Source organism: Ricinus communis, chromosome 5, assembly GCF_019578655.1.
Source record: "Ricinus communis isolate WT05 ecotype wild-type chromosome 5, ASM1957865v1, whole genome shotgun sequence".
Taxonomy (NCBI): Eukaryota; Viridiplantae; Streptophyta; class Magnoliopsida; order Malpighiales; family Euphorbiaceae; genus Ricinus; species Ricinus communis.
This window is the reverse complement of record NC_063260.1, coordinates 3,596,368-3,623,659: the sequence shown is the minus strand read 5'-3', so window position 1 is coordinate 3,623,659 and position 27,292 is coordinate 3,596,368. Positions and strand designations below refer to the sequence as shown.

Here is a 27,292-nt window from a genome sequence, read left to right as displayed (position 1 = left end):
TAAAAAAATTAAAAAATAGTTAATTTACTATTTATTTTTAAAATTTTATAAATTAAATATTAAATATTAAATTTTTTACTAAATTATATCTATTAATTTAATTTTATAATTAAAATAATAATAATAAAATGGATAAACACCCAATTAAGATTTAAAACTAGTCATTTAAGGAAAACGTTGTTAAAAACCTAAAATATGTGCCTGCAGAAGTCACTCTAAGGATGAAGTGCCTATTTAGGGAACTCTAATGGGGACATAGTAATTATCCCTCACTCCACATCTCACTCCATCAAAAGATTTTTCATTTCCCTTCACTTTCCCGAGAAAACCAACTTCTTTAATCCCTTAAAAGAAAAAAAAGAAAAAGAAAGAAAAATTACGGAATGGGGGATCCGCTGGAGAGATTAGGATCGGAGACAGCCATAGAGTCAAGCATGAAGGAGGATCTCTGTATGGAGATCGATCCTCCTTTTAAAGAAAATGCTGCTACGGCTGAGGACTGGCGTAAGGCCCTTAACAAGGTGGTCCCCGCCGTCGTCGTTTTGCGTACAACTGCTTGTCGCGCTTTCGATACTGAGTCTGCTGGTGCTAGCTATGCCACCGGTTTTGTTGTCGATAAACGCCGCGGAATAATTCTTACTAATCGCCACGTCGTCAAGCCTGGTACTCATAATTTGTATTACAAAGAAAATGAATTTTATTTTCTGTTATTTTGGTTAAATTGCTTATAGAATTGGTTTCTAGTTTAACTAACTACACAGATAAATGAATGAGTAAATCAAGTAAGAAAGAATTGAAATAGTGTTTGAATGTTATGTTCTAAACTTGAATATGTGCATTTTGGAGAGGCGTCTTTGTATATAAGATATTGACAGTGTTTTAATGTCAGACTCAAGTTTGGTTAGCAATAAATGGGATTATCATTATGTTTTGTAGCAGTGACAGTTTTATTAATTTTTGTTTCCTAGGACCTGTAGTTGCTGAGGCAATGTTTCTAAATCGTGAAGAAATTCCTATCTATCCTATATACCGAGATCCTGTAAGCATTCACTTCCTTTTATTATTGTTGTTGTTGTTCTCACTGTTGACTACCTTTGCACAATGTTTGTCCTGGAATGAATTAATGCCTTTTTTTTTTCTCATAGGTTCATGATTTTGGCTTCTTTTGTTATGACCCTAGTGCAATTCAGTTTCTGAATTACGAGGAGATTCCTCTAGCCCCTGAGGCTGCTTGTGTTGGGCTCGAGATCAGGGTTGTTGGTAATGATAGTGGTGAGAAGGTATTTTGCTTACATGAAGTTCTTTTTCTATTAGTGCAAAGGATTGTATTTATGTGTTAGTTTTCTTCCGTTATCTTGTTCATCTCCTTTTCAAACTTTCCTTATTTACGGGGATAAGAATCTCTATGATCATCTTTCTTGGGTGATGCCAAACCTAGAAAAGAGGTGGTAAATAAAGATATTCCTTAGTGAGCCTATTGATCTATGCCACCTAGGCAAATCATTAATCCCATGAAAATTCTACCCATTTTATACATTTCTTGTGATGACCTGTCCTGTCTCATTTGATGTTGAATTTATGTTTCTCTATGCCCTAGTGATTCAATTTTATCGTAATTCAGCTTGCTATTTATGGATTTCTTTCTCCAGTCAATTTTCTTTTATCCATTTGATTATGAATTTGCAGGTTTCCATCTTGGCTGGTACTCTTGCTCGTTTGGATAGAGATGCACCTCATTACAAAAAGTATGTGTTACATTTATTAATGTTGTCAATGTTCCTCTCCTTGTTGTAAAGTCTGATTGAAATATGAAACTGAATGAAATAGTTGTAAACTTTTAACATTAACAATAATAACTGCGTGCATGGCATTATTAGTTGCTACATTCTCGCTCTTTTTCCACTTTTGGACTGTCAAGTGGTCATTCATATTGGAATCTTCATATAATTCTTAAGGTAAACATGTGGTTACTAGGAGGTTCATGAGTTGTTCGGTAATGGTTGATTTGAAATGATAGGGGATGACTTTTATGAAGTATTGGTGAATCGCAAAGGTATATTTTGACCATAGGAATTGTGCTTACTCTATTTTGGATAAAAATGAGTGGATAGCTTAAATTTTCTTTTCCTATCATTTTATGTATCACAAAATACATTGGAGCATGACAATCTTGAGTTAAATAGAACAAAAACAGAGTGTATGCATTGAGTTTTGAGGAGCTGAATGGGCAAAGTTGGTTAGTTTGGATGGTGTGGCGGTCTAAAGCTCTTTTTTCACAGTCCTAGGCTTTATTATATAATTGAACAGTGGTACCCAAAGGAGTGGAGTAAAGCATGATGCATAAGATGGAGAAATATGAAAGGAGTCTTGCATGTCTTAAAATATAAAGTATGTTGAAGGGGAAGTTTTGGAGGACAAAATGTTGACAAGCTATGTTGGTTCAATTGTTGGGTGGTGAAGAAACATGTACATAAGATTAGTGTGGTAAAGATTAAGATACTAAGTCGGATATGTGGAAGTAGAAGGGAGGAATGGATAAGGATGAGTGCTTTATAGGAAGATGGAAGTGTCACCCATTGAAGAAGAGTTGAAAGGAGGATGATTGATATGGTTTTGGTATGTCCATCATAAACTAATAATTGCTCTGGTACAAAAGTTGCAGGAGAGAGGCAAATGAGGGGCATAGTTACGATGACGTGTGGAAAGTGGCAAAAAGGGACTTATGGACTCAGACCTTTCAGTAGATTGACCCTAAACCAAGTGGAATAGAAGAAGATGATCCATATATAGTCAACCCTGGTTAGATTGTAATTAAGGCTAATTGTGTTAAATTCAGTTGATAATAATTTAATCTCTAGAGAGAAGGGATAGATGATAATGGGGTTTTTGGAACTTGTATTGTAACCGATAAGCGCATGCTCATGTCTAATTTATTGTTGTACCTTTGCATTGTAGTTGTCCATATTATTTTATAGCAGTACCCGGCTGATAAAACATAAAGATCAAATATATACAGAAGAAGATGATCCATATACAGTCAACCCTGGTTAGATTTTAATTAAGGTTAACTGTGTTAAGTTCAGTTGATAATAATTTGATCTCTAGAGAGAAGGGATAGATGATAAGGGGGTTTTTGGAATTTGTATTGTAACAGATAAGCTCATGCTCATGTCTAATTTATTGTTTTACCTTTGGTTTGTAGTTGTGTCCATATTATTTTATAGCACTGCCCGGCTGATAAAACATAAAGATCAAATATTTATAGGTTCAGTTTTGTTGATTTAATATTAGAACTCTGCTAACCATGAAATTTATTTGGTGTAGAGATGGGTATAACGACTTCAACACATTCTACATGCAAGTAAGTAGCTCAACTGTTGTTCTATGAATTGCAGATAGATAATTTTCAAGTACTTCAATAAGTAGGTTATCCACAATTTGCATAAAGCAATGTGGGACTTAACTTTCTCATCAATGGACATCCTATTGATGTTAGGAATGAGCTCCATTAACTGTTTGTTTTTATGGAATTTTCATTCTTTGTATTTCTTCAAGTCCTTGGCGGATCATGAATGTTAATATGTTCTGCGGTTTTAGTCTTTTTGGCATTTTTATAAGTCTTTTTTAAATGCTTGGTAGTGTTAGAGTTTGTAAGCTTGTCGATTACTTTTTCTGTTACATAAATTGGCATGTGTATAGATTTTAAATCTATGTTAGACTGGTTTAAGATGCTGCACCAAGTGTTGCAGCTGCACTAATCTTGTTGAATGTATTTTTGTTGAGAACACTTATCTTGATTTTTTCCGTTGATCAAATTATGTACTCCAGGTTGTTGATTACTAGCATATTAATCAGGCACCTTGCATCTTGAAACTACATTTTTTACTTGTATTTCGTTTCTCTTTTAGGCTGCATCTGGGACTAAGGGTGGGTCGAGTGGCTCCCCAGTGATTGATTGGCAAGGCAGAGCAGTAGCCTTGAATGCTGGCAGCAAGTCCTCAAGTGCTTCTGCCTTTTTCTTACCTTTAGAACGAGTGAGTGCTTTGATTCTTTATTATTTGGGCTGATTTACCTTACTTTTTGTTTTCTAATGCTTTTACATTAAATTAATTAATGTAATCCATGTATTGAGGTGTCTAATGTTGTTAATATTAGTGGTAAAAACATACAGAAAATAGTAGAAGAACAAAAAGTCGTAGTCGCTTGTAGCAAAAGAAATAGTAAAAACTATTTCTGCTAAAAGTAGGAGAAATATAAAGAGAGAGGAAGAAAGCAGAGAGAGGTGGAAAGTGCTACGTGGTGAGAGGAGTGGAACCTGGATCAGTGGAATTGAGAATGACCATCCTTAGTTCTTCCTTGGCTGAAAGCAACATTCTGGTGGTGTATGAAATCATGAACTTATAACAACTTTACAATGGTTTGATCTAAGAATTCACATATGCTGGCACCCTTTTAACCTCTAAAATTTCAAGTATAGGTATTGTTGTGTGCCTCAAGCCTGCATAAGTAAATATGCCTTCGCGAATGACGGAAAACACTTTTGGCCCTAGGTTGCAGCTTCACACTGGTAGGCATGTAAGTTGCTATTTAATTTATAGTTTATCTTTAGGATATGGAGTGTTAAGAGTAGGGTTCTCACATTCACTAGCCAAGTTATGGTATGGACATAAAAAATGTGCTGCATCTTTGTCTCGTATCTAGAGACTTGAGTTGCTACAATATGGCTAGGCATCTTTGTCTGATTTTTGTTGGGCCTGTTTATCTTTCCTCAATATAAATCCATTTATCTCAGTTTTAGTCGTGGTGCTTCTCTTCATTGTGAAGAGAGGGTTGAGTTGCAAATGGAGTTTGTCTAGCTTCATTATTTTCCTTTCAACTTCAATTTGTTTTGGGTTAGTTTGACTTTCAGGAACCACTGTTTGAATTATCTATGTTAGTGGTAATAGACATTAGGTTCATGGAGAACCTAAATACACCTTCTGATACACTAACCTCTTAAAGTCATAACAAAAGTTTTATCCCGTGGAATGCAGAGTAGAAATTGTAGAAAAACTGTAAATTCAGCAAAGGGATATCATATGTTAAAAACACTTAAATGAATTTGCCTTAGACATGATTGGACTTCTACTTATTGGTCCCTTCTAAAAACTTCAACTTTAGCTAACCGTTATAGGCATGGAATTACCGTCTGATTTGTTTGCAGGTTGTTAGGGCACTTAGATTTCTTCAGAAGGGAAGAGATTCTTATACAAATAAATGGGAAGCAGTTCGAATACCTCGTGGTACGCTTCAGGTTTGTTTGGTGATGTTGTCCTTGAATTTTGGTAAACTGTATGTTGCCTTTTTTATTTTCAATGTGTAATATATGTTACCTTTAATATTTTCAATAGATAATGTTGATTGTGCTAAATAAAAGGTTGAACATGTGGATGTTAATCGTTTATCGCATATTTGTTTCATGGTAAATGATTTTGTAGCTGTGATCTAACACTTGCAATTTGCTGAAAGACCAACACATTTTCTCACCTCCCTGTTTTAAGTGGATTACGTCTTAACACTAATGAATTATTGAACTTCTTTTTGTTAAACGTGCTATAATGAATTTGTGTCTTCTATTTTAACTGGCTCATTCATTATTATTGCACACAAGTATTGGACCAATATCTGCACTTTCTTTTTCCAAGCATGCATCTTATTTCTTCTTAGGGTCATTTGGACCTTAGCCATTTCATCGCATAAGCTATGGATCCTGAGAAAGAGAATGGTCTCCTTTTAAATACTGGGAGAGGAATAGCAGGACAACATGTAACATGCTTGGTAACAGTTGACAAAAAGGCTTTGCCTGATAAATTGGCTCTAGCTTGTGGTTGTGGGCATCAAGAACTGTTAGATGCAAAAAATGTATGTTTGTGTTTGGTGGGTCAGGACTCCATCTTCATATATTTAGCCTACCGCTTAAGTTAGCCGTCAGGTAAAGAGGTCCATATGCTGCATGAAGATTGATGTTACGGTCCTGCATTTGGGATTGGGTTATGGGCCTACGATTCACCATGGGATCAAAAGCGGGTGAAGAGTGTTTTCTGGAGTGTCTACCTTTACGACCTATATTGAATTACAGTTAAGGGCTCAATGGAGAGAACCGTACAATCTCTGAACTTTAGGAGTTCACAACCTTGAAGAAATTTCTGCCCCTTTATTTCATAAGAAAATAACATTTAAATAGTACAAGAGAGGGTAGGCTAGCCCCCATTCCTTGAATCCTACTTGCCATAATTAAAGAAAAATAAATAAGGAAACCTAATTAAGGAAGATTTTAAGAATCAGCTATAATATTTAAATCGATCCACCAGCCAAAAATAAGGAAAGATAGTTTAGGAAATTTCCCTTCTCTTCCCATGTGAGAATCTCTTGTAAACTAAGACTGGTTTTGGGGGTGTAGGGGCTGCATTTCCAGCTATAACAATTGAGGCGATATGAGACTTATCGATTGAGGAGATACCAGAGTTTTCTAAATGGATACTTGACTGATATAAGATACTTAACATGCCAGATTGAACTTTCAGGAAATTGTGCATTCAGGCACTATTTGTGGAATATGAGAGTTGCTTGTTGAAAGAATTACTACATTCAAAAGTGATGCAGATATTTGATTCAGCAGCAGTGGTAAAAGTATTGCTTGAATATCAAGGCACTCAAGCATATGAAGCTTTGTTAAATCCTGTTAATATTTGAGAATAGTATTCTGCAGACTCTATTTTTATTTTTACTCCTTCAGTTGTTATTTTGACTTTTTTTTTAGGGAATAATCTACTAAGGACCTGTAAGTTATGTAAATCCAATTCCTCAATGGACTGATACTGCAAATGAAGACAAATAATGCTTATGAGTAATTTGGCTTCATGATCTTGTGTCCCTGTGTATTATATAGGAACTGCATTTATGGCTCTTTAATAGTCGCAATCAGGTCTCTTTTATTTTTCCCCTTTTCTTGGCTTAAGAAAAAGCCCACTTTCCACATTAGCTCAAGCAAATCAATGAAGGGGGAGTCAAATTGGTGGGCAACTGCACAGACAAACACATTTCTGCATGTGTGCATATACAGTATTGCTTGCCAGACACTTCTCATGTGAAATCATTTTGTAATAATCAATGGTGATTTTACTTGATGCTGTTTGTTGTTTGTGGACAATGCTGGAGGAATATTATTGCATAATTTGGCTTTTTCTTTCCTTTTTTTTGGTGCTGTAGGTGACATTTCTTCATAAAGGATTTGATGAGACACGCCGACTTGGTCTACAAAGTGACACTGAGCAGGTATCCAGTTTTTAAAAGTCATAATTTTTATTTTTTTTAATTTTTTTTATTGCTGTAGTGTTTAAAACTTATTACCAACAGGATAGGCTCCTCAATATCTGATTGTGCTTTTGATTGGTTTAGTTGGTACGGCTTGCATCTCCGCCTACAGAAACTGGAATGCTTGTGGTTGACTCTGTGGTGAGCTCATGTGTTCTTATAAGTTTGAAATAGTTTGAGCAGAAGAATAAAATGAAAGTGTAAACTATGTGCTCTGACATGTTTCAGGTGCCAGGTGGCCCAGCTCATACAAAGTTAGAACCAGGTGATGTGCTTGTCCGTGTGAATGGAGAAGTAAGTTTGAATTAATTCACTTTAAAGCAATTATGCACTTGTAGATTGACTTAACAGTATTCCAATTACTAGCCTGTTTTATAAATTATTTTATCATGATCATAAAACTAATGTACTAAGTAAAGATTTCCCTCTTTCTCCTCCTCTGTTTTTCTTGTGTGCCTCTTAGGCTTTCATGAATGTTTAATTATTTGCATGCTGTGCCTTATTTTATAATTTATTTGAATTGCATTGCAGGTAACTACACAATTTCTGAAACTGGAGAGTTTACTTGATGACAGTGTTGACCAGAAGATTGAGTTGCAGATTGAAAGGGGTGGCACGTCCCTGACTGTTAACTTAGTGGTAAGACTTGTTCTCATTTTTCAGCTATTCATCTTTTATGTTTCTGTTTATCTATTGATGCCGAGTTTACTAATGTTTGTTGCTTTTTCTTTATTTAGAGGAAAAATGTTTAAGTAGGTATCCTGGTTCTTCATTTCATTTGGAATCTATTGACCATAAATTCTTTCTGATCCTTGTCTAGCAGCACGATAAAAGATCTGCAGAAAATTATGGATTAAGCAAGTTGCAAGCAATAAATTCATTCCTAGGTTTCAGGATGTGTCATATTTAATTATCAGACCCTGTATGTGGCTAGCTGTGCATCTGTAAACATTGTTGCAATATCTATTTTGGGAAAATAACTAAAGAGCACTATGCTAATCAATTGCTAATCATCACGGCTAGCATAGCTGAACAAAGGAGTGAGTGCTATACACTCTCCATGCTATACACTGTCCATGTTATATGAATGAATGAAACTACTATTGCTATTGATTACTTTTGAGTATAGTAGTACATCTCTTTCAGCATTTGTTGGATTAGAAATTTAGGTGTCCACAGAAACTTTTAAAAGGTTCCTGAGTGGACTTTTACGAGAAGGGAACAGATTAGGCTAATTTCATTAGAAGAAGGACCATTTTTAGATGGAGGTTGGGCAATGAAGTGCATTCTTGCACCATAACTTGATATAAATAGGCTTCTTTCGGAGTTAGTGGTTGGATGGACATGGATTTACTACTCATTGTTTGCCTGCTTTACCTCTATGCTCATATTCGTTCAAAGTTCATCACACATGAATTTCTGAAAGGAGGCTATTGATATCACAGTTGTTTCTTCAAGACTCCCCATGTTTGCATAACTTTGTGCAAAAAAAAGAAAATCGTTTATCTATATGCCTTCTTTTAGAGTGTATGTTTCTTGCATGGCAGTAGTCCTTGGCTTGAATTTTTGCTATGCTGCTTTCATTCTTAAGGTATGATATTTTGTCTTCCTTTATTCACATTTTAACCTATTTATGCTTCAGGTTCAGGATTTACACTCAATAACTCCTGACTATTTCTTAGAAGTAAGCGGTGCAGTGATACACCCTCTGTCTTACCAACAGGTACCTCAGATTTTGTAGCCTTTCTTCATAATAAGGTGATAACGATTTTTAGATCACGTAATGTTTAAAAAGATTGTCCACTTCACTCAAATTGTTATGGTAGACTATGATTGTGTGGTTTATGCCTAGCTTGCTATTGACAGGTTGAGGAACTGATTATTATGTAACCAAGGTCATGTGATGCATACCTGTCTTGCATGTTTTTGAAAGTATATCATATAAATATTCTATACTAGAAATTTAAATTTCTATTGAAAACCTCAGTTTGCTCCTTTTGCATATTTTTAAGTAATGTCTTCCTAGGCTACACTGTTATTTCATGGAGCCCTGTTTTTCTCTAACGATATTTTTCCCTCGACTATTTGACACATTATTTCCCCAAATGTATCTCGAGTGTAGCGTCAAAATTTTGGTTTGATTTTTGTCATTTAGACTATATTTATCATATGCTAGCTTACATGTCAACATCTTGAAACTTTCACTTTTTGTTTAACAGGCTAGAAATTTCCGTTTCCAGTGCGGTCTGGTGTACGTGTCAGAACCTGGGTAGGTTTATTTTCTGAAATATTTTTAATTGATTGTGCTATTTACTGCATTTGTATAGTGTACATTTTCTTCAGCATTTTAAGTTGTGATTGTGTTCAATATACATTTTGAGCTGGGAAAGACTTTCACAATGATCTGATATCTGCAAGCAAGCTCATTGCTGCCATTTTTGATGAATGATATACTGAAAATAAAAATTCTGATATAATGTCTTAATAGTCGTTAACCTTCTATTAGTTGGCTTGCATCCAACTTATTGTATCTAATAAGTATAAATGGATTATTGAGGTGAAGTAGCAATGAATAGCATCCAATACCCTCACAGAAAGCTTTACCTAACAGAATGGAGAGAATTGGTCATCATTTTGTTGAGTGCCATAGTTTTGAATATTTGAATCTTTCAATTGACTTCTGTTTAGTTGGTTACTTTAACATGAATATCAGGTCCATACTGAATTAAATCGTTTTATGTACCTGTTGCAGATATATGCTATTTAGAGCTGGAGTTCCTCGCCATGCAATCATCAAGAAGTTTGCTGGTGAAGAGATATCACGTGTTGATGAACTAATCTCTGTTATATCTAAGTTGTCGAGGGGTGCTAGGGTTCCATTGGAATATTTAAGCTACATGGATCGTCATCGAAGGAAGGTATATGGTGACTAACTATGGCAACATTTTCCACCAAATGATTTATTTATGTACAAGCTACCAGTAGGCTTTAGTGAATTGCCTTGCATCCACGTGATAAAACCCTGTTAATTTGAGTTCAATGATTTTTATTGATATTTCTTCTCCCTGCCCCAATAGCAGTAAGTAAAAATTATTGGCTCCTGACCTTTTGTGTTTAGCCAATATGTAGATTGTAGCCCATATGCGACAGAGTTATATTTGAAACTGGGTTTTGGGCTATTGAGCTATGACCCTGCCCCAAGAATAATATCCTTGCCCGCGCTATTCTCTATTTAGGATGAGAGTATGTTGAATTAGTTTGGTTGAAGTCTCTTATCTCCTATGATGCTTGCAGTCTGTCCTGGTTACGGTTGATCGCCATGAATGGTATGCCCCTCCACAGATATACACTCGTGATGACAGCTCTGGTTTATGGACAGCAAAACCTGCTATTCAACCTGAATTTCTGCTGCAATCAACTCAGATTAATGAAATTGGACAAGGCTTAACTAGCCAAACTGTTTCATTGAGTGGGGAGGCAACTCATACAGAACATGTAAATCAAGGCGACCAACCCGAATTGACTGATGGTGTTATCAGTATGGAAACCAGTTATGAACAATCTTCTGGGGAGCCAAATTTTCAGGATGAATCTGATGTTGGAACAAAGAAACGAAGGGTATCAGATTTGGCTTCCAATGATATTGCTGTTTCTGACCGTTCCTTGCTGCATGAAAGTGGAGGAGTAAAGTTGGAGGATCGAAGTTCTGTGGAAAATGATGTTTTTAGAGATTATCAAGGTGCAACAGCAGCAACAGCTAATGCTTCATTTGCAGAAAGTGTGATAGAGCCCACTCTTGTAATGTTTGAGGTAAAATCTGATAAGTGATTTGTTTAATGTTATAGTTGTTTTCAGTCTTTTTTCCACTTTTATTGTCCTGGTTTCTTCTGATAAGATTTCCTGTTTTTTCCTTTACTATTTTAATAGCCCATTTTTTATTTTCATCACAATATATTACGCTCTTTATTTTCTAACTTAGCACTTAATTCAGTCCTGAAGCTTGAGCCTTCAGAAATATGTGTCTACCACTTTTCAGAGAGTTTGCCATATTTTGACAAGCTTAAGAAAAGTTTATGTTACTCTCTCTGTTTTTTTTTCCTATTTTGTTTTCTTTTATGTCTACAACTTTTCTCTGCTCCTTCGATGTTTTTTCAGCATGAAAATAAATGTATAGTTAATGACAACAACTCTGATGTTGTGGGGCTGTGATTCTCTTTAGTTCATGTTTCTTCAGATGTTCAATGAGAAGTCTGAATGCAATTATTTATTTCATATAATAGCCACCTGTATGGACAAAGGCAAGGCTTCACTAGAGCTCGTACTTTCTTTATTTGCGATGTTGCATATTGAACCTTATATTTTATTTCTCAATAGTTAGGTATCCTTGTTGCTTTATTGTTCATTTCTGATGAATTAATAGAAGTGATTTTTTGCTGTAGTTTCCTCGTCCCATGTTCTTGCCTACGAAAGCTTATTCTTACATTTCAAAAAATGGTTTTATGAAGCATACAGTTGTTCCTTGTACTTGCAGGTTCATGTTCCACCAACAATTATGCTTGATGGCGTCCATTCGCAGCATTTTTTTGGGACTGGTGTTATTGTTTATCATTCTCAAGATATGGGATTGGTTGCGGTAGATAGGAATACAGTTGCAATTTCTGCATCAGATGTTATGCTGTCCTTTGCTGCTTTTCCTATTGAAATTCCTGGCGAGGTAGATTCTTAAAAGTGAATACTACTGAAAGAAATTGCATAATGTTGTATTTAATGCCTACTTCTTATTCCAGGTGATATTTCTTCATCCTGTTCACAATTATGCTCTTGTTGCTTATAACCCCTTGGCCCTTGGAGCTGTTGGTGCCTCAATGGTTCGTGCTGCTGAATTGCTTCCTGGTAAGGTCGGCTTTGTACAATTGTAGCATTAATTCTTTTCCCTAAATTATTGCGAGTGTATATAACTTGGTTGTAGTTATTGTGTTTTTGTTTGGACACAAATTTTTATCTCCATTTAATCAGGACTTTCTTCTGAGTCGATTAATGACATGGAAATTTGTCCCATTGTGAATTTTTCTTTTCCCTTTTGAGGGAGCCTTACTGCTGCACCTTCTATGCATTCTCTTCTCAAGTACACTGATTTCTTTTATGTGCAAAATGCTTCTTTTTTTTTTTTTTTAATACTGATCAGTTTATGATTCTGAATAGAGCCGGCATTACGTCGTGGGGATTCAGTCTATCTTGTTGGCTTAAGTAGAAGCCTGCAAGCAACATCTAGGAAATCCATAGTAACCAACCCATGTGCTGCTTTGAATATTGGCTCAGCTGATTGTCCACGTTATAGAGCAACAAATATGGAAGTCATTGAACTTGATACTGGTAAGGATTACATATTACTTGGCTAAAAAATTCACATGCAATAGTGCGTTTTGAAGTTGTATTTTATACTATCTTCCAGATTTTGGTAGTACATTTTCGGGTGTGCTTACCGATGAGCATGGACGAGTCCAAGCTATATGGGGAAGCTTTTCAACTCAGGTATTCTAGCTGATAGAAGTTGATTCCTATTATGTGCTTTGTATTGTGTCATATTTTGATGCTTTGTTCTTGATTCTAGTTGAAATATGGTTGCAATACCTCAGAAGATCATCAATTCGTGAGAGGCATCCCTATTTACTCGATCAGCCAAATTCTTGAGAAAATTATACATGGTGCAAATGGGCCACCTCTTCTCATTAATGGTGTCAGAAAGCCAATGCCACTTGTCAGGACTTTGGAGGTTGAGCTTTACCCTACTCTACTTTCAAAGGCACGAAGCTTTGGTTTGAGTGATCACTGGGTCCAAGTACGTCTTCTTTTGGGATTTTCTTTTCTTTTTTTGCTCTCATCTGCATTTAACTTGCTCTCAAATTGCATGTGAAATGTGAATATCTGTTACCTTCGAATTGCTCTAGAAAATGTAATTAAAATTCTTTTATTTCTCTTCTTTTTTTCTTGATGAATATGCATTATTGGAAATGATAATTGGTTTTGCTATCATGGTTTTGAGTTTTGTAAGATACGGAATTCTAGGTGGTTGTAGCTGAAATGTTCAAGTTAAAATAGTCATGTTCAATGTGTAGGATGCATAGAGTGATGGAATTTATTAGTCTTTGTAGTTGGTTAAGTACCATTTTTTAGTTCTTTTATGCTTCTAGTTTGCACTAAAGCTTGAGTCTGCTAGTTTGTGTGCATGCACGGCTGATTTTTATGTTTCAATGTTGATGGATTATATATGTCACTTGTAAATTTGCAGCAGCTGGTTTTTTTTCCCTGTTAGCTCTAGATGCTATTATGGTCACCTAAAAGGTTGCTATTCAACTATTTATTGATGACTTCTACGTGGTTGTCGTGGTTGTTGAGCCGGTTAACTATTCTTGGAACTTCATTTGCATATTCACTAGAAAAGTAGGTTGTCTCATTTTTGTTTTGATGACTAATGGTCAGTATATCTTGTAGGCTCTTGTCAAGAAAGATCCAGTTAGACGACAAGTTTTACGTGTTAAAGTTTGTTTGGCTGGATCAAAAGCTGAAAATCTGTTAGAACAAGGGGACATGGTTTTGGCAGTCAACAAAGAGCCAGTCACTTGCTTCCATGACATAGAATGTGCTTGCCAGGCTTTAGACAAGAGTGGTGAAAATGATGGGAAACTCAACATGACAATCTTTCGACAGGTAATGGGCATGCCCTTTGTAGTATTCTGCATCTTGCTCTTATTTGCCAGCTGAATGAACATTTTATTTTAATCTTGCTTATAAGGGTATATGATGTGACCATTTTCTTTATGGCTTTTAGGGACGTGAGATTGATCTTCTTGTGGGAACAGATGTTAGAGAAGGGAATGGTACAACGCGTGTAATAAATTGGTGTGGTTGCATTGTGCAAGATCCTCATCCGGCAGTGCGTGCTCTTGGATTTCTTCCTGAAGAAGGTCATGGCGTGTATGTGGCTAGGTAAGAGTTTTGCTTCTGCTGCAAATAGGTCTGGCTTCCTTTGATGTGAAATGGCAATTAGAGAGCAATAGAATTTGGCATTACATGGTGGGAGGATAAGCATGATTCAGGGACCAGAGATTGGAAAATCTTTGGAATCGAACCGAACTTTGGGGATCTTCGATACCCAATCTTCAGTAACATAACGATCTCTTTTGCTAACTGTTCTGATTTTTTGGAACAATTCCGTACGGAATTGGACAAGGGAACTTGGACATTTTTTTATAATTTTGTTTAAACTAAAAAATTATATTTTTGAGCTTAAAAGACCATTTTCAAACTTGAGAATCTATAAGAAGACTTAAATTGTACACAATAGAAGTAAAAAATTAGTAGAATTACATATTACATGCTTGTTTTCAACAATTATATAGTAGAGTGATGTGTTACGTGCTTACTCTAATAGATGTGAATAACGTGAAACTAAAATGTACACTTAGGATTTGTAATTTTAGATTTATTATTTTTGGGCCAATGAACTTAATAGTTTTACTAGACTAAAATCACTTGATTTATTGGATTTTGCTTACATTGGGGTTATAAGTTTAGGCTTTCTTCGTTAGACTTGGACTTATTTATTATAAATAACCGGTTGTAGTTTGGCTCTTCGATTCGGTAAAATACGGGAAGATTTTGGTATGGATAACTAATAGGATCCAAAACCGTACTATTTCTTTTTGGATACAGTTTGATTCAGAGAAAGTCAAATGGTTAATGGATTTTCTTGGTTCAGATTTCCAGTGCGGTTCGGGATCTTCGAGTCTCATGCTCAGCCCTAGGTGGGATGAAGGCACTCTGCTGTTGTCTATTTAGGATCTCTAATGATTTATGACATGCCAACTGATCCCTTCTAGGCTAGGTTTAGCAAAGTTGCTCTTGGTTCCATAGTTAGATGTGTATGAAAGATTCAGCTAATTAAACTTGCTGGCTGGTGAAGTTGTATTTTGACAAATAATATGTTGAAGGACACTGCAGGACAAAGAATGCCCTCGCATGGGTTGTATGGACAGGAAGCACTAGAAAGAGTGCAAAGTTAAATTGAAAGAAAATGATCATTTAACTGAAGGACAGCGCCGATGAGGAGGCATTATGAGTATGCTTTTTTTCAAGCATCTTTTAGTGATTGCTCAGTCCTCTTGAAAGCCTTGATACCTGTCCCAATGGATATGCTAGATGATGAGTTTAAGACTGGTATACTCAAGTACAGGCCAGTGACAGCTGTTTGCTACTCATAATCTATGTTCACTCCCTCTTGTTTTTTCTTAGGAATGTTATATGTACCGTTATTTAGTGACATGTCATTAGTCATGCCTGGAAATTTCAGCTTATCAGATACTTACAGAACAACTTGTTTGTTTTAATAGGTGGTGTCATGGAAGTCCTGTACACAGATATGGCTTGTACGCTCTTCAATGGATAGTTGAAATTAATGGGAAGCCAGTGCCTGATTTAGACGCCTTCATTAATGTGACAAAGGTATGTACTTTCTCCTTAGAAGTAACAGTAATTATGCTGGGAATTAATATCTTAAATATATGTTGGAGCAGGAGCTGTTTGCCTCCCTTTTCTTCTTCATATTTGTTAATTTAGTTATTTGGTGCCATTTACATAGTTGTGGTGTTGATGCTGCTATGATTTATCAGGAATTAGGGCATGGGGAATTTGTGCGCGTAAGGACTGTCCACCTAAATGGGAAACCTCGAGTATTGACATTGAAGCAGGATCTGCATTATTGGCCTACATGGGAGCTGAGATTTGATCCCGGCACTGCAATGTGGAGTAGAGAAACAATCAAAGCATTAGACTGCAATTCTATCTGAATAAAGGATTTTGGTCAACTTGCACAGTATTACTGTAGGAAGAACAAGCAGAGTTGAACAGGTATGCCAAGTTACATGAGTTGGGTTTAGCTAGATGTTCAACTTGGTGTCAGGTTTATAGTTTCACTGTATTTTACTAATTGTTGTATCAAAATTGTCACAGTAAAATAAATAAACTACATACTGACGAATAATTCAGCAACAGGGAAAAAAGAAATTGAAAATTTTCATTTATTTAGCCCGTTTTAGTTTTATCTAAGTGGTGGTGATGGAGTGCTCCCAATTTTCTCTGTTTAGTGTCAATATTTCCTCTGAATCTTTATAGTTTTATGTATTAATTCGTCATGGAAGATGATATGGGGCAAATGTGAATTCAACCTCTCGTTGGATATTTTCCTCTAAAAAGATTACAAAAGCCTTGAAAATCCTTTTGTTTATTCATTTTCTGCCATCAGAAAAGGCTTATGATGTTATATGATGTTGAAGCTTTCAGTATCTTTTAGTTGCATCAGTTAGGTCGATGCGGATTTCCATTCATTCTTCATGATCAGTTTGTCGTCCTGTTAACCGACATAAAGATTATTTTGTTCATTAAGAGGCATGTTAACTTAAGAACTATGGCTTAGGAGTACTGGACATGTAACCCTAGATTATTGGGGGTCCCTCTGTGGTTGGGGGGGGGGGGGGGGGGGGGAGATTTTCCTTCACATGTGTTCTTCTGCTGTCTTGCTAACTATGGATTCTTTCATCCTTTTTTTCTTTTTCCATTTTTTGAACTGAGTTTGGGTAAATCTGTGTACTTTGCATTGCTATTTATTTAAATTGGTTATGATAGTGATTTCGGACTTTTATATGCGTTATAAATTTATGACTGACAATTCGATGTATTTTTCTAACCTATATGCATCTGTGAGGATCATTTGATTGTTATAACCATAGTTGTATGATTTTGCTCTATTATGATGTATTTTGTTCTGAACTAAAATCTCAGCAGTATTTCAGCTGAAATCTCTCATTCTGTTGGAATAGAAGTCATTTCAGCTGAAATATGTCATTATTTTATTTGTTTCTATTTAAGAAATTTGGTATGCCGGAATAGATAGGTATTGAAATATATCATTTCAATAAAAAACCTGAACCCAAAGAAACGATCTTGATAACTCTGATTATAACTGTTCAACATTATTTATATCTTTCTTACTAAAGATATGATTAGTATATGATAGTTATTAGTATAAGAGGGATGAAGAATCTTTTAAGTGGAACGCTATGGATTTCACATTTTTTGTTTATTTATTAATTACTCCATGAGAAATTAATCTCACCGGAGGTGGAGTTACCTCTAAGAGCGAGAGCCCCTTGCTAATCGAGCGAAGCCTGAACTGATTGTTATTTGTATCTTTGCTATAATATAAGAAGTGTTTTCTTAGGGTTTTGTTATGATATGAACAATAACAGTGTCCAATATGGAAATTTCTACTTTTTTGAGGGGAATCAGTATGCACTCTGCAAAAGCAGTTAAGATAATCCAAATATATATTGTGGATACAGAAAATTTAGAGCTTTATCCAAGTATGTGAAAACCACTTTTTCTCATTGAACCAACAAGTTTGATAGTGCTGGTCCACCATGCAAACTACCAGAATCTCTCAATGTGGAGATATTTTTGTGTATTTCTTGTCTCTTATAGAATGGTGTTGAATCCATGTTTCTCATGTGAATATATATGTATGTTTATGGATTGAACTAATCTCAATTGGTTCTGTGTGAAAAACTTTTGGCATTTGAAAGGATGTGAAATCAACGGCCAAATATTCTTCTGGTAACCATTAACCTGCTAAATTGGAAACATTTCATGTGTGTTTGAGTTCTTCATAGCCAAATTAATTTGAATAACTGTCTTAAATATGAGTTTAATTTCTCCAAAAAAAGCTAGAATAATTTCTTTTCTTAAGTGATTGAAAAGCTAAGGATGAGCTGGCTTGTATCCTAACTTATGATGGATAGAGAGGTCTTTCGTTCATCATTCACCAATCTTGGTGAGAGTTTACTTAGTATTTGGCTTTGATATATTTAAAATCATGTGTGATTTGATAGTTGTATAAAACTAAAAATGATAACGGTTAGGATGTTCGCGTAAGCGGTATTCATTCAAGTTTAATTCATTTAAAATATAATTATCTTGATTCTGTTTTAATTCTGTTTAAGAATTTAGTTTCACTCTATGTACCTTTTTCAAATCCCATTATTATCTATATATTATTCAAATCTATCCAAATTTGATTATATTTTATACTGATAAATATAACTATTAGTGAGATAATGGGTATCCTACTTTCTAATAATCTGTCTATATAAATAAAATAAGTTCACACATAGTAAGCTCATTTATTATTTGAATATTAACGAAATCAGAAGATAAAAATTAAATTAACAAAAGTAACCTATTAATATTGAGATAAAATACTAATTAGACAAATGAAAATATTAATAAATTTTATAGCAGTCAAAACAAAAATTGTAAGCAAAAGTTAAATATTTATATTAAATGAGCATTCATTGCCTGTGAATATAAAACTCAAACACAAATTAAAATGTTGGATATCAAAAATTAATTTTGAAGCGGCTCAAATCTGATTATATACTCTTAAAAAATCCGTTCAAAAAATCGAGTATCTTAAAACACCTTAACTATTTTCTTTGATCTTCTAGTTCATGCATAATTCTTTTCACCGACTAAGTTGGACAGGACAGTTGGAAAATTAAAAGAAAAAACAGCAAAATGAAATATTTTTGAATTTGTCATCATGTGTTAGGTGGCATATCTTTGTTTGTAAAGTTAGATAAAATAACAAAGGAATCTAATGATGGACCACCAGAACTTCTATTAAACTGCTTGGAATGGAATGCCCAGATGCTACAATGGCCGCCTCATGCAAATTAAAGATAATCCCTCATATCCCACTGGTTGACAGAAAGCTAAAAGTTGGAGGATAAGAAATTTCTTGAAAAGCATATAGAATTTTTACACCCAAATAATGCAATAATTTTCTAAAAGTGGAAGCTCATTGAAACGTTAATGTCCTAATTTTGTTTTACTTATATTTAGAGTTCTCTATCACCCTAGCATATTTATCATTATTGCTCAATAGTGCAAAGGCTAATTTTTATCTACATCAGTGTATATATGACAATGAATAAAAAATGACACGTATAAGCTGTATAGAAATAACTATTATTTTCCTATAATTTCTCTTCCATTGTCTCAACAGCTTTAACAAAATCTGAACTAAGTAGAGATTTACATGGATGTTTCGAAGCGTCAATGTTAGAAAACTCTTCTAGAGATACTTACCATATTGGAAGTTCCCATTATTTGTAACAATTTGAAAATAACAATGATGTAGCAAAGCAGATTAACTGGAGCTGGTTATGTAGTTGAAAGGAATTATCTTAAACACAAATGTTTCTTTCTTGGCTAATTAAACTAAAATCATGAATTCCCAACATTTCTTCATGCATATGATATCCTGACTATATATATATCTTTTGTAGAGGAACAGTTTCAAATTCTCAAACAAGTTCCCATAAATTTTTCTTGCATATATTAAAATGGAAGATACAAAAGATGTTTGACATTAACTTCCATTACAAGTGATGCACATGCAATAACCAAGAAGCTATACCTGCCAGTTGCCAGCCACATTGCCTGCTAAATAATTAAACATTCCTAAACTCCTGCTCCAACCTGAACAATGGCTTGTTGATTACTTGAAATTATAGTAGAACTGTAACTAAAATGATAATAATGATAATGATACAAAGACCAAGCATGGGACGGTGATGAGTACTCTCCCCTGTGGACGTATTGCTAGTGAATACTCTGGAGGTGGAGGAAACTTGTAAAACCATGGAAAATAAGGCAATATTGGGTTAGGAGGAGGGGGAGCATAATATGGAAATGGTGGTGGAAACCAAACGGGTGGTGGTAGCCATGGCTGTGGCGGCGCTGGTGGCACCAATGGCAGTGGCGGTGAAGGTGGTGGTGGGCATTTAGTAGTGGGAGTGGGAGGTGGTTGACAAGAGTAAGGACAGCCATCATAAAAAGGTGGAGGAGGTGAAGAGTATATTGTAGTTTGGGTGGGGAGCGTAGTAGTAGTTTGTGACATCAATTTGGATGGCGAACTCATCAATAACAATGATATGACCAAAAAGATTGCTTCAAGGAAGCTTTTGGCCATTGGATCATAGAAGATGATGAGCAAAGAGAGAATAAATTAAGTAGAGAAAATGGTATGTGAAAGGATGGAGTGAAGACTCAAGAGCAAATGGGGATGAGGTGTGGTGAGCTATTGAAAGGGTGTCGAGGCTTTGGTCCAAAAAAAAAAAAAAATTGTAAGTAGTGAGCAATTGAATAATTATTGGAATTTCTAAAGCAACATTTAAAATATAAGAATATGTAGACGAGATAGTAAAGATATTTTTTAATTTAATTAATATTTCATTTCAAACTTTAAATATATAGTTACATTAAATCTATTAAAATCCCACACACCAAAAGAATAACATCTAAATACATAGATACATCTTTATAAGATATTATGGCCACTTTGTAATTTGTTTTTGGAGGTAGTGACTATTATCATCTATTGGAATTGGAAAGCACTAGCTAGGTATGGTGTATTTGGCCCACTTGTCATCAACTTTTAGTTAATTTTCTACAAATATTTTTCAATCAATTGCCTTATTTTGTAATTTTGCATCATATTCAATACTAAAAGTAACAAGGAAACATGTTAATGTTGTTTTTTCCTCTACTAACCGGCCATTATCTCTATAATAAATAAACCCCCAATGGTGCACCCTAATAATAGGCCTTAACTTTTCATGCATTTTCCAAATATTTTCATTATTTTATACACAATTTTTTTCATGAATTAAGCATTTAAATATCATCTATCCTGAAGACATAAAAATAGAATGGTATAAATAGCTTCATAGCAAACAAATGATACTTGAAAATTTCTTTATATATATATATATATATATATATATATTTAGAGTGAATTTAAAGTGTATCGGATAGAATTTTTATAGGTGATAAAGTATTACTTCAAAAATTTTAGTGCATTGTATTTTTAAAATTCGAACTCGAAACTTTATTAAGTGAATATATATTTTTACCATTTTATCTGAACGCTCTTAAATTATTTTATTTTTTTTATATTGAAAAGGTGGGCTAAATTCATCGAGTTCCTTGATTGATGATCATGCATATCAATTATAAATAATGATACCCAACACATTAGTATTAGTTTTTCTAAAAATAATATAGTGGACATGGGAAGGGGAAAAGAACAAAAAAAAAAAAGAAAGAAAGAAAGAAAGAGCACAAACAAATTAGAGAAAATGACTAATGTGTCCTCATGTATATATTATTATTTTCTAAAAAACAAAATATATGTGGAGAATCTTCTTTTACAGCCAATGTCTCTAAGGAGATAGGAGAAAGTGACTTATATATTCTACAAAAAGAAGAATTATGTTGAGCAATTGACAACTTTGGATTCATATTCCTTGCCTATCTTTTGATGCATGGTTCATTAATCCAACAACCTCAAATTAAAATCATAAAGCACACATGTATATGTTTTGGCATGGTGTTGCTTAGCTTATATTAACTAAAATAGTTAAAACTAAATTAAAAATTATTTTATTAGAAATTAGAGACCCATAACATATTTTCTTCTGGCTAAGGGCGAAACTTTTCCAACCAACCTTTTATTAATAAATAGAGTCATTTTATAGTGCACCTGAATTTATTATGCACCTAAAGAATTTTAACTATTAGATTAAAACTTTTTAATTGTGGCCATTAGATTAAGCAATAACCTACCTGATAATCCGGTAATATTTTGAAATGATTTTTTACTATAATATATAAATTGTGTAAAATTTTATCTTCTTTTCTACTATTTTTATACTATCATTTCCACACTTCTTTATTTTAAGTTATTCAAATATTAAACTCTATTAAAATTCAGAAAAATTATTAAAAAAAACTGAATCTTCTCTCTTCTCTTCATTTCTTCTTAATTTCCTACTCATTTCTTCCAAACCCTTTGATTTCGAAAATTCCCCAACATCTCCATTCAAACCCGATAGCAAGAAATCTAATTGTATCGACAGATTTTTCAACCAATGCAGTATCAGTAGTGGCATCAAGATTTCAACTGCAGTTGTTTTGATTGGAGTTTGGAGGCGGCGAGCAGCAGAAATATCGTTGTCATGGCTGCAACTAGAGGAGGTGACGCATGGGATGGGAGATGAGGCAGACTTGAGTCCGGAAAAGGCAGGGAGGGAACGTGTAGCGGAGAGAAGTGAATGTCATTTATTTAGGAAGAAGAGAAAGTGTAGGCAAACTATTTGCACAATGCTTTCTTAATTTGAAAATTTGAGTGTTAACCTTACAGGTTTGAGTGCAAAACATTGCAAAAAAAAAAAAAAGGAATTTAATTTTGCAACCAAAAAATTGAGGAGTGAACTTAAATAATTATTTTGCCAAAATACTATAAATCGCTGTGTCTCAATCTCTCATCCCTATATATACCTGTGTATACTCGATATATACTATTTTCTAGGTGTTTTTTTTTACAAAACAAATCTAATTTCTTACTTTTCTATAAATTTGAATTTTGATCTAACATTCATTTTCTACAACTTTCAAACCTTAAGAAATCATATAGTGAAGTTATTTTTAAGAACTTTTAGCTTAGTATTTATCATTTTCTCTCAGACATATTTTAAATTATAGAATTTATTTGTTTGAATTTGTTATGAATGATATTTATATATTTAGAAACTTTATTGCTTCAATTAAAACGTGTAAGTGTTAGTTTTCTTGTCATCAAAAGAATTTTTAGATATAAGCATGCTTGAGTATAAGTTGAATATGCTCATAATATACTATGATAATACTCTTTATATACTCAAAATATGCTCATAATGTACTTCAATGATACTCTTTGTATACCCAAAATAAACTTAGCGTGAATTATATGCTCATAGTATACTATGTACTCTTAACAATGAGGTTTGAGAAATTATTGTCTTTCGGTACGAGAATACATGTTATATCAAAATTTATATACCTCATTCTTTTCTTTCCAATGTTCAGTGTGGTGGAAAAAAATAGATATTATGTCCATATCTAAATAAAAAATATATAAAAGATTTAAAAGTTGAACGAACAAAATTCAATAAGCATCAAAGAGTTATATACCTGAAATAAATGCATTATATATTTAATATATATTATTTACCGTATGTATTTAAGATATTTTTTATATGTTTTTAGAAAATCATTTTTACGTAATGTATAATTAATGTATTCTTTTTATATACTTAATTCATATAATAATCAATATATATAACTTTTGTAAGATATAAATCAAATGCACAAAATATAAACATAAATTTACTAAATTTTAAAATATATAGTTATGATATACTTATAGATACTATATAATTATAATTACATTGTATAAATTTATATTGTACAAAATATTATATAAATAGCTAACTATTTATTAACAATATATAATAACTCTTTTATCTTATATAATAACTCTATTCTATATAGTGAGCTATTATAGAAGTTATTAAGTTTTTATATATTTCTATTATAATTAATAGTTATAATTTGTTATAAAATAAAATACTATAAAATTATAGTTATAGTTATAATTCGTTATATATAAGAAAATTCTAGATAATGTACATACTCTCTTTGTATTAATAGAATATAAATTAATAAGAAACTAGAACAATTTTAGAAAAAGTAATTATAATAAGAAAATTTGAAAATTCTAATAATCTAATAATAAATTTTAAAATTTAGAATATTTAGTTTTAAATATTTATTGATGAGACTACTATTAAATTTATTATGTATTTATATAGGTTGATATGTATCACCTATTGTTATGTATGAATTGACTATTTTGTAAGAAGATGAGATTCGTTTCTTTAACTTGAATATATAAAAGTAAGAATTCTTGATACTAATGTAATTTTGTTATATTTTGGAGTCGAAGGTATAAAAATTAATTGACTTAATTTTTTACATATTTATGTAAAAAGCCCCAGTCAAACAGCTATCCAAAAGAGCTACTGCTACCATTTCTATGTGACAACTAATCAAACCAGTTAAACTTAAACTTGAGAGGGAGTATCACAACTAATATCCCACACTAGAGGACTGCCCACTATTAAAGAGCTAACCACTGTCATTTCTAAGTGACAACTGACCAGACCAGTTACATTTGACAAAGAGTGTCGTACCAATGTTTTGGAGAACAACAAGATAAAACCGAAATACACCATTAAAAAGCTCTTCATCATTTAAAATAATTAAATTGACAATTATACAAAGACCCATTTAATTTGGTCATTAAAATAGGAAGGCAATACTTTAAACAAACATTTTTTCCGAAAAAAATAATAATTCAATGTTAGGATGGCAAGACTTTTGTTCCGTTTTAGGTGTAAGAGTGTTTACTTTTTTTTTTCTTCAATATTTTAAAGAGTATTTACTTTTAAAAGATAAAAAATTTTAAATTCTAAGTTTTTATCTCTGTATTAGATGAGTTTTATTTTTGTAAAGATGACTATTTCTAATTATATAATACACGGCCTATTAAATTTGCTGCAATTGTATTGTTTCCTTTGGTCCATTTGTAATGTTTCTTTCCAGATTTTTTTTACTTTGCATGTTATTACTTAGGTCGAGTGTCTTAAGTAAACCTGATGATTCTGGTTAGTTATAATATGTCAAGTTTTTGCTGAGTTTATTCTAATTAATAAAATCTTTAGCTTATTAAAAAAAAAAATGGACATCATCAACAAACAAAAATTACTTCAAACTACACTCATATTAAAACTTTAGGAGATGGAATGAATGACTCAACTGCCACACCCCTAACTCAAGCACACGCCCAATGGATGACCTGACCCCCAACTGCTACCAAAGTTTACTTTATATACATGAAATGACACAATGCATCTTCATACTTTGTTGCCTAGCTAACCAGCAGCTATATATAGCTACTTTTATTTGCTTAAACAATGGCACATTCCTCATATTGTTCGTTAATATTTCCTTCCAATTGTCCACCAACTCACCTTCGTCAACTGACCCAGATGGCAATGCAACTGCGCACCTTCTGCTTCATTGTCCATGAGCTTCCCCATGTACCATAAGGAAAGTCTGCAAAAATCTTTTCCTTTATATATCTTTTCAATGGAATATTATTTTATATCAAATGCTCAGATCAATATGTCTTCTGGTTCATCATCAAATAAGTAGAAGAATTTACTTTCCTATATGGTATATGGGGAAATACGTGTACAGTAAGGCAGAGGGCAGTTAATGGCGATGGCATTGCCGTTTCGCACAGTTAATAAAGGTTAGCTGGGATTTGGAGATAAAGAAACAGCAAAACACAGCTTCTCCTTCCTTCTTTCGATAGTAATGACAACAGTCTTGTATTTGTATATTCACTCTTTCCTAAAATATTTTTTCTGAGTAAGAAAGAAAACCCAATTCTCAAATATATAAACAAATGACAAATAAGTTTTAAACAAAGTTTTTTTTAATTATTATTTTCTTCTTCTTTATCTAAAATGGATTACAAATTTCTTATTAGAAATTAAATACAAGTGAAATAAAAATGTTTTTATGACATGCAAAATTTTTCAAGAATTGAAATAAAAATAAATTTATAATTACAAGTATTTTAAAATGCAGTATGCTAGACAGTGGCAGCTCAATGTGGTAGGCTACTAAAGTAAATATTTAGAGCACCTGGAATATAAGGATTCCTTACTAATAAAGGCTTTATACATTATAGCCTAAAAAATAAAAATTACTCTTGCAATATTAAAGTTGACATAATAAAATATAAAATTTTTGATTAATGAAACGCCTATGAAATAAAAACATTCTAAAATTAGATTAGGAAAGTAAAATTTTAAAAATTAAAACTTCAGCTAGTGATAATACTATTTTAATTAACTCTATTATTTTTATCATATCCTTTTTTAGATAATAACACCAATATATAAATAGTTATTCTTTTGTTAAAAAAGAATCTCATAATTTTCTATTTTATTACTAATTAATTTAAATTCTTTTAGAAAAAGAAGTTCAAATTTTTTTAAATAATAGCATAAATTTTTTTAGTTCTCACAAGTTACACTGTCTTTTAAAATAAAATTATTTAATATTTAATAAATTAATTTATTTTTATTTTAAAAGTTAAATATCTCATTTTTATAATTTGCCTAAAACCGTCATAAATATTTAAACCACACTTGATGGTAGAGTTAAAGGTATCATGTATTTTTAATATCTTAAATGAATTTCTAATTTTAGTTGGTATATTTATTATTTCATAAGAGATGTACACATACTTAACACAAAGTTAAACCTTATTTCTTAGTTGTTTTTTTCGGATTATGATTATTTAATGAAGTAAACCAAACTGGTGTTGTAATCATAACGATAATCATTGGCTTTGGCCTTTCTCTTCTTAATATTTAGATGGGTTTATCTCATTAAATTAGTTTTTTTTTTTGTTGTTAATTAAGGTTGAATTTTCTCTAGTTTTAATAAAATCAATATCTTGCTTATAATAAAATCATAATTAACAAGTAATGAATTTATGTACTTGTATTCCTGTAAGCATGCAAGAGAAACAGATTTTAAAGGCACAAATGATCAAATACCCCTTAAATTTGTAACTCGGGATTAAACGAGTCTAATTTCAATTATTTTAGCAATTAGACCCGTTACTTCTATTTAAAAGTTAAACAGATTCAAATTTGTACTAAAACTGATAAAATTGATAGTAACAGTATTGATGATGGTTTCAAAAGTTGTCTATAGTAGTGAAATAGAGACAATAATTATTAATTTAAATTCTTTAATAAAATAAAAAAATAATATTTAATATATAAAAATAAAAAATTAGTTTTTGATATTAAGAATTAATATTTATTCAAATCTTTTCTTTTTAAATTAATTTAAATAA

At 32.8% G+C, this 27,292-nt stretch overlaps 2 protein-coding genes across 2 annotated transcripts; one reads left to right on the top strand and one right to left on the bottom strand.

Annotated features, from left to right (window-relative positions):
• The first annotated feature begins 192 nt into the window (after positions 1-192).
• LOC8276571 (protease Do-like 7) lies at positions 193-16,437 on the top strand. Its single transcript, XM_002532919.4, has 24 exons — positions 193-663; positions 969-1,039; positions 1,146-1,280; positions 1,687-1,745; positions 3,325-3,361; positions 3,909-4,034; positions 5,204-5,293; positions 7,249-7,314; positions 7,438-7,494; positions 7,582-7,647; positions 7,885-7,992; positions 8,996-9,076; positions 9,573-9,622; positions 10,106-10,271; positions 10,648-11,163; positions 11,885-12,067; positions 12,141-12,246; positions 12,556-12,726; positions 12,806-12,885; positions 12,965-13,192; positions 13,846-14,061; positions 14,183-14,340; positions 15,744-15,855; positions 16,023-16,437. Exons 1-24 carry the CDS (start codon positions 384-386, stop codon positions 16,197-16,199), a joined length of 3,339 nt encoding a protein of 1,112 aa, XP_002532965.1. The 5' UTR covers positions 193-383; the 3' UTR covers positions 16,200-16,437.
• A 3,344-nt stretch (positions 16,438-19,781) lies between these two features.
• On the bottom strand, positions 19,782-20,743 carry LOC8276572 (extensin). The gene has a single exon (XM_015727687.3). It carries the CDS (start codon positions 20,438-20,440, stop codon positions 19,994-19,996), a length of 447 nt encoding a protein of 148 aa, XP_015583173.1. The 5' UTR covers positions 20,441-20,743; the 3' UTR covers positions 19,782-19,993.
• Between the last annotated feature and the right edge of the window lie 6,549 nt (positions 20,744-27,292).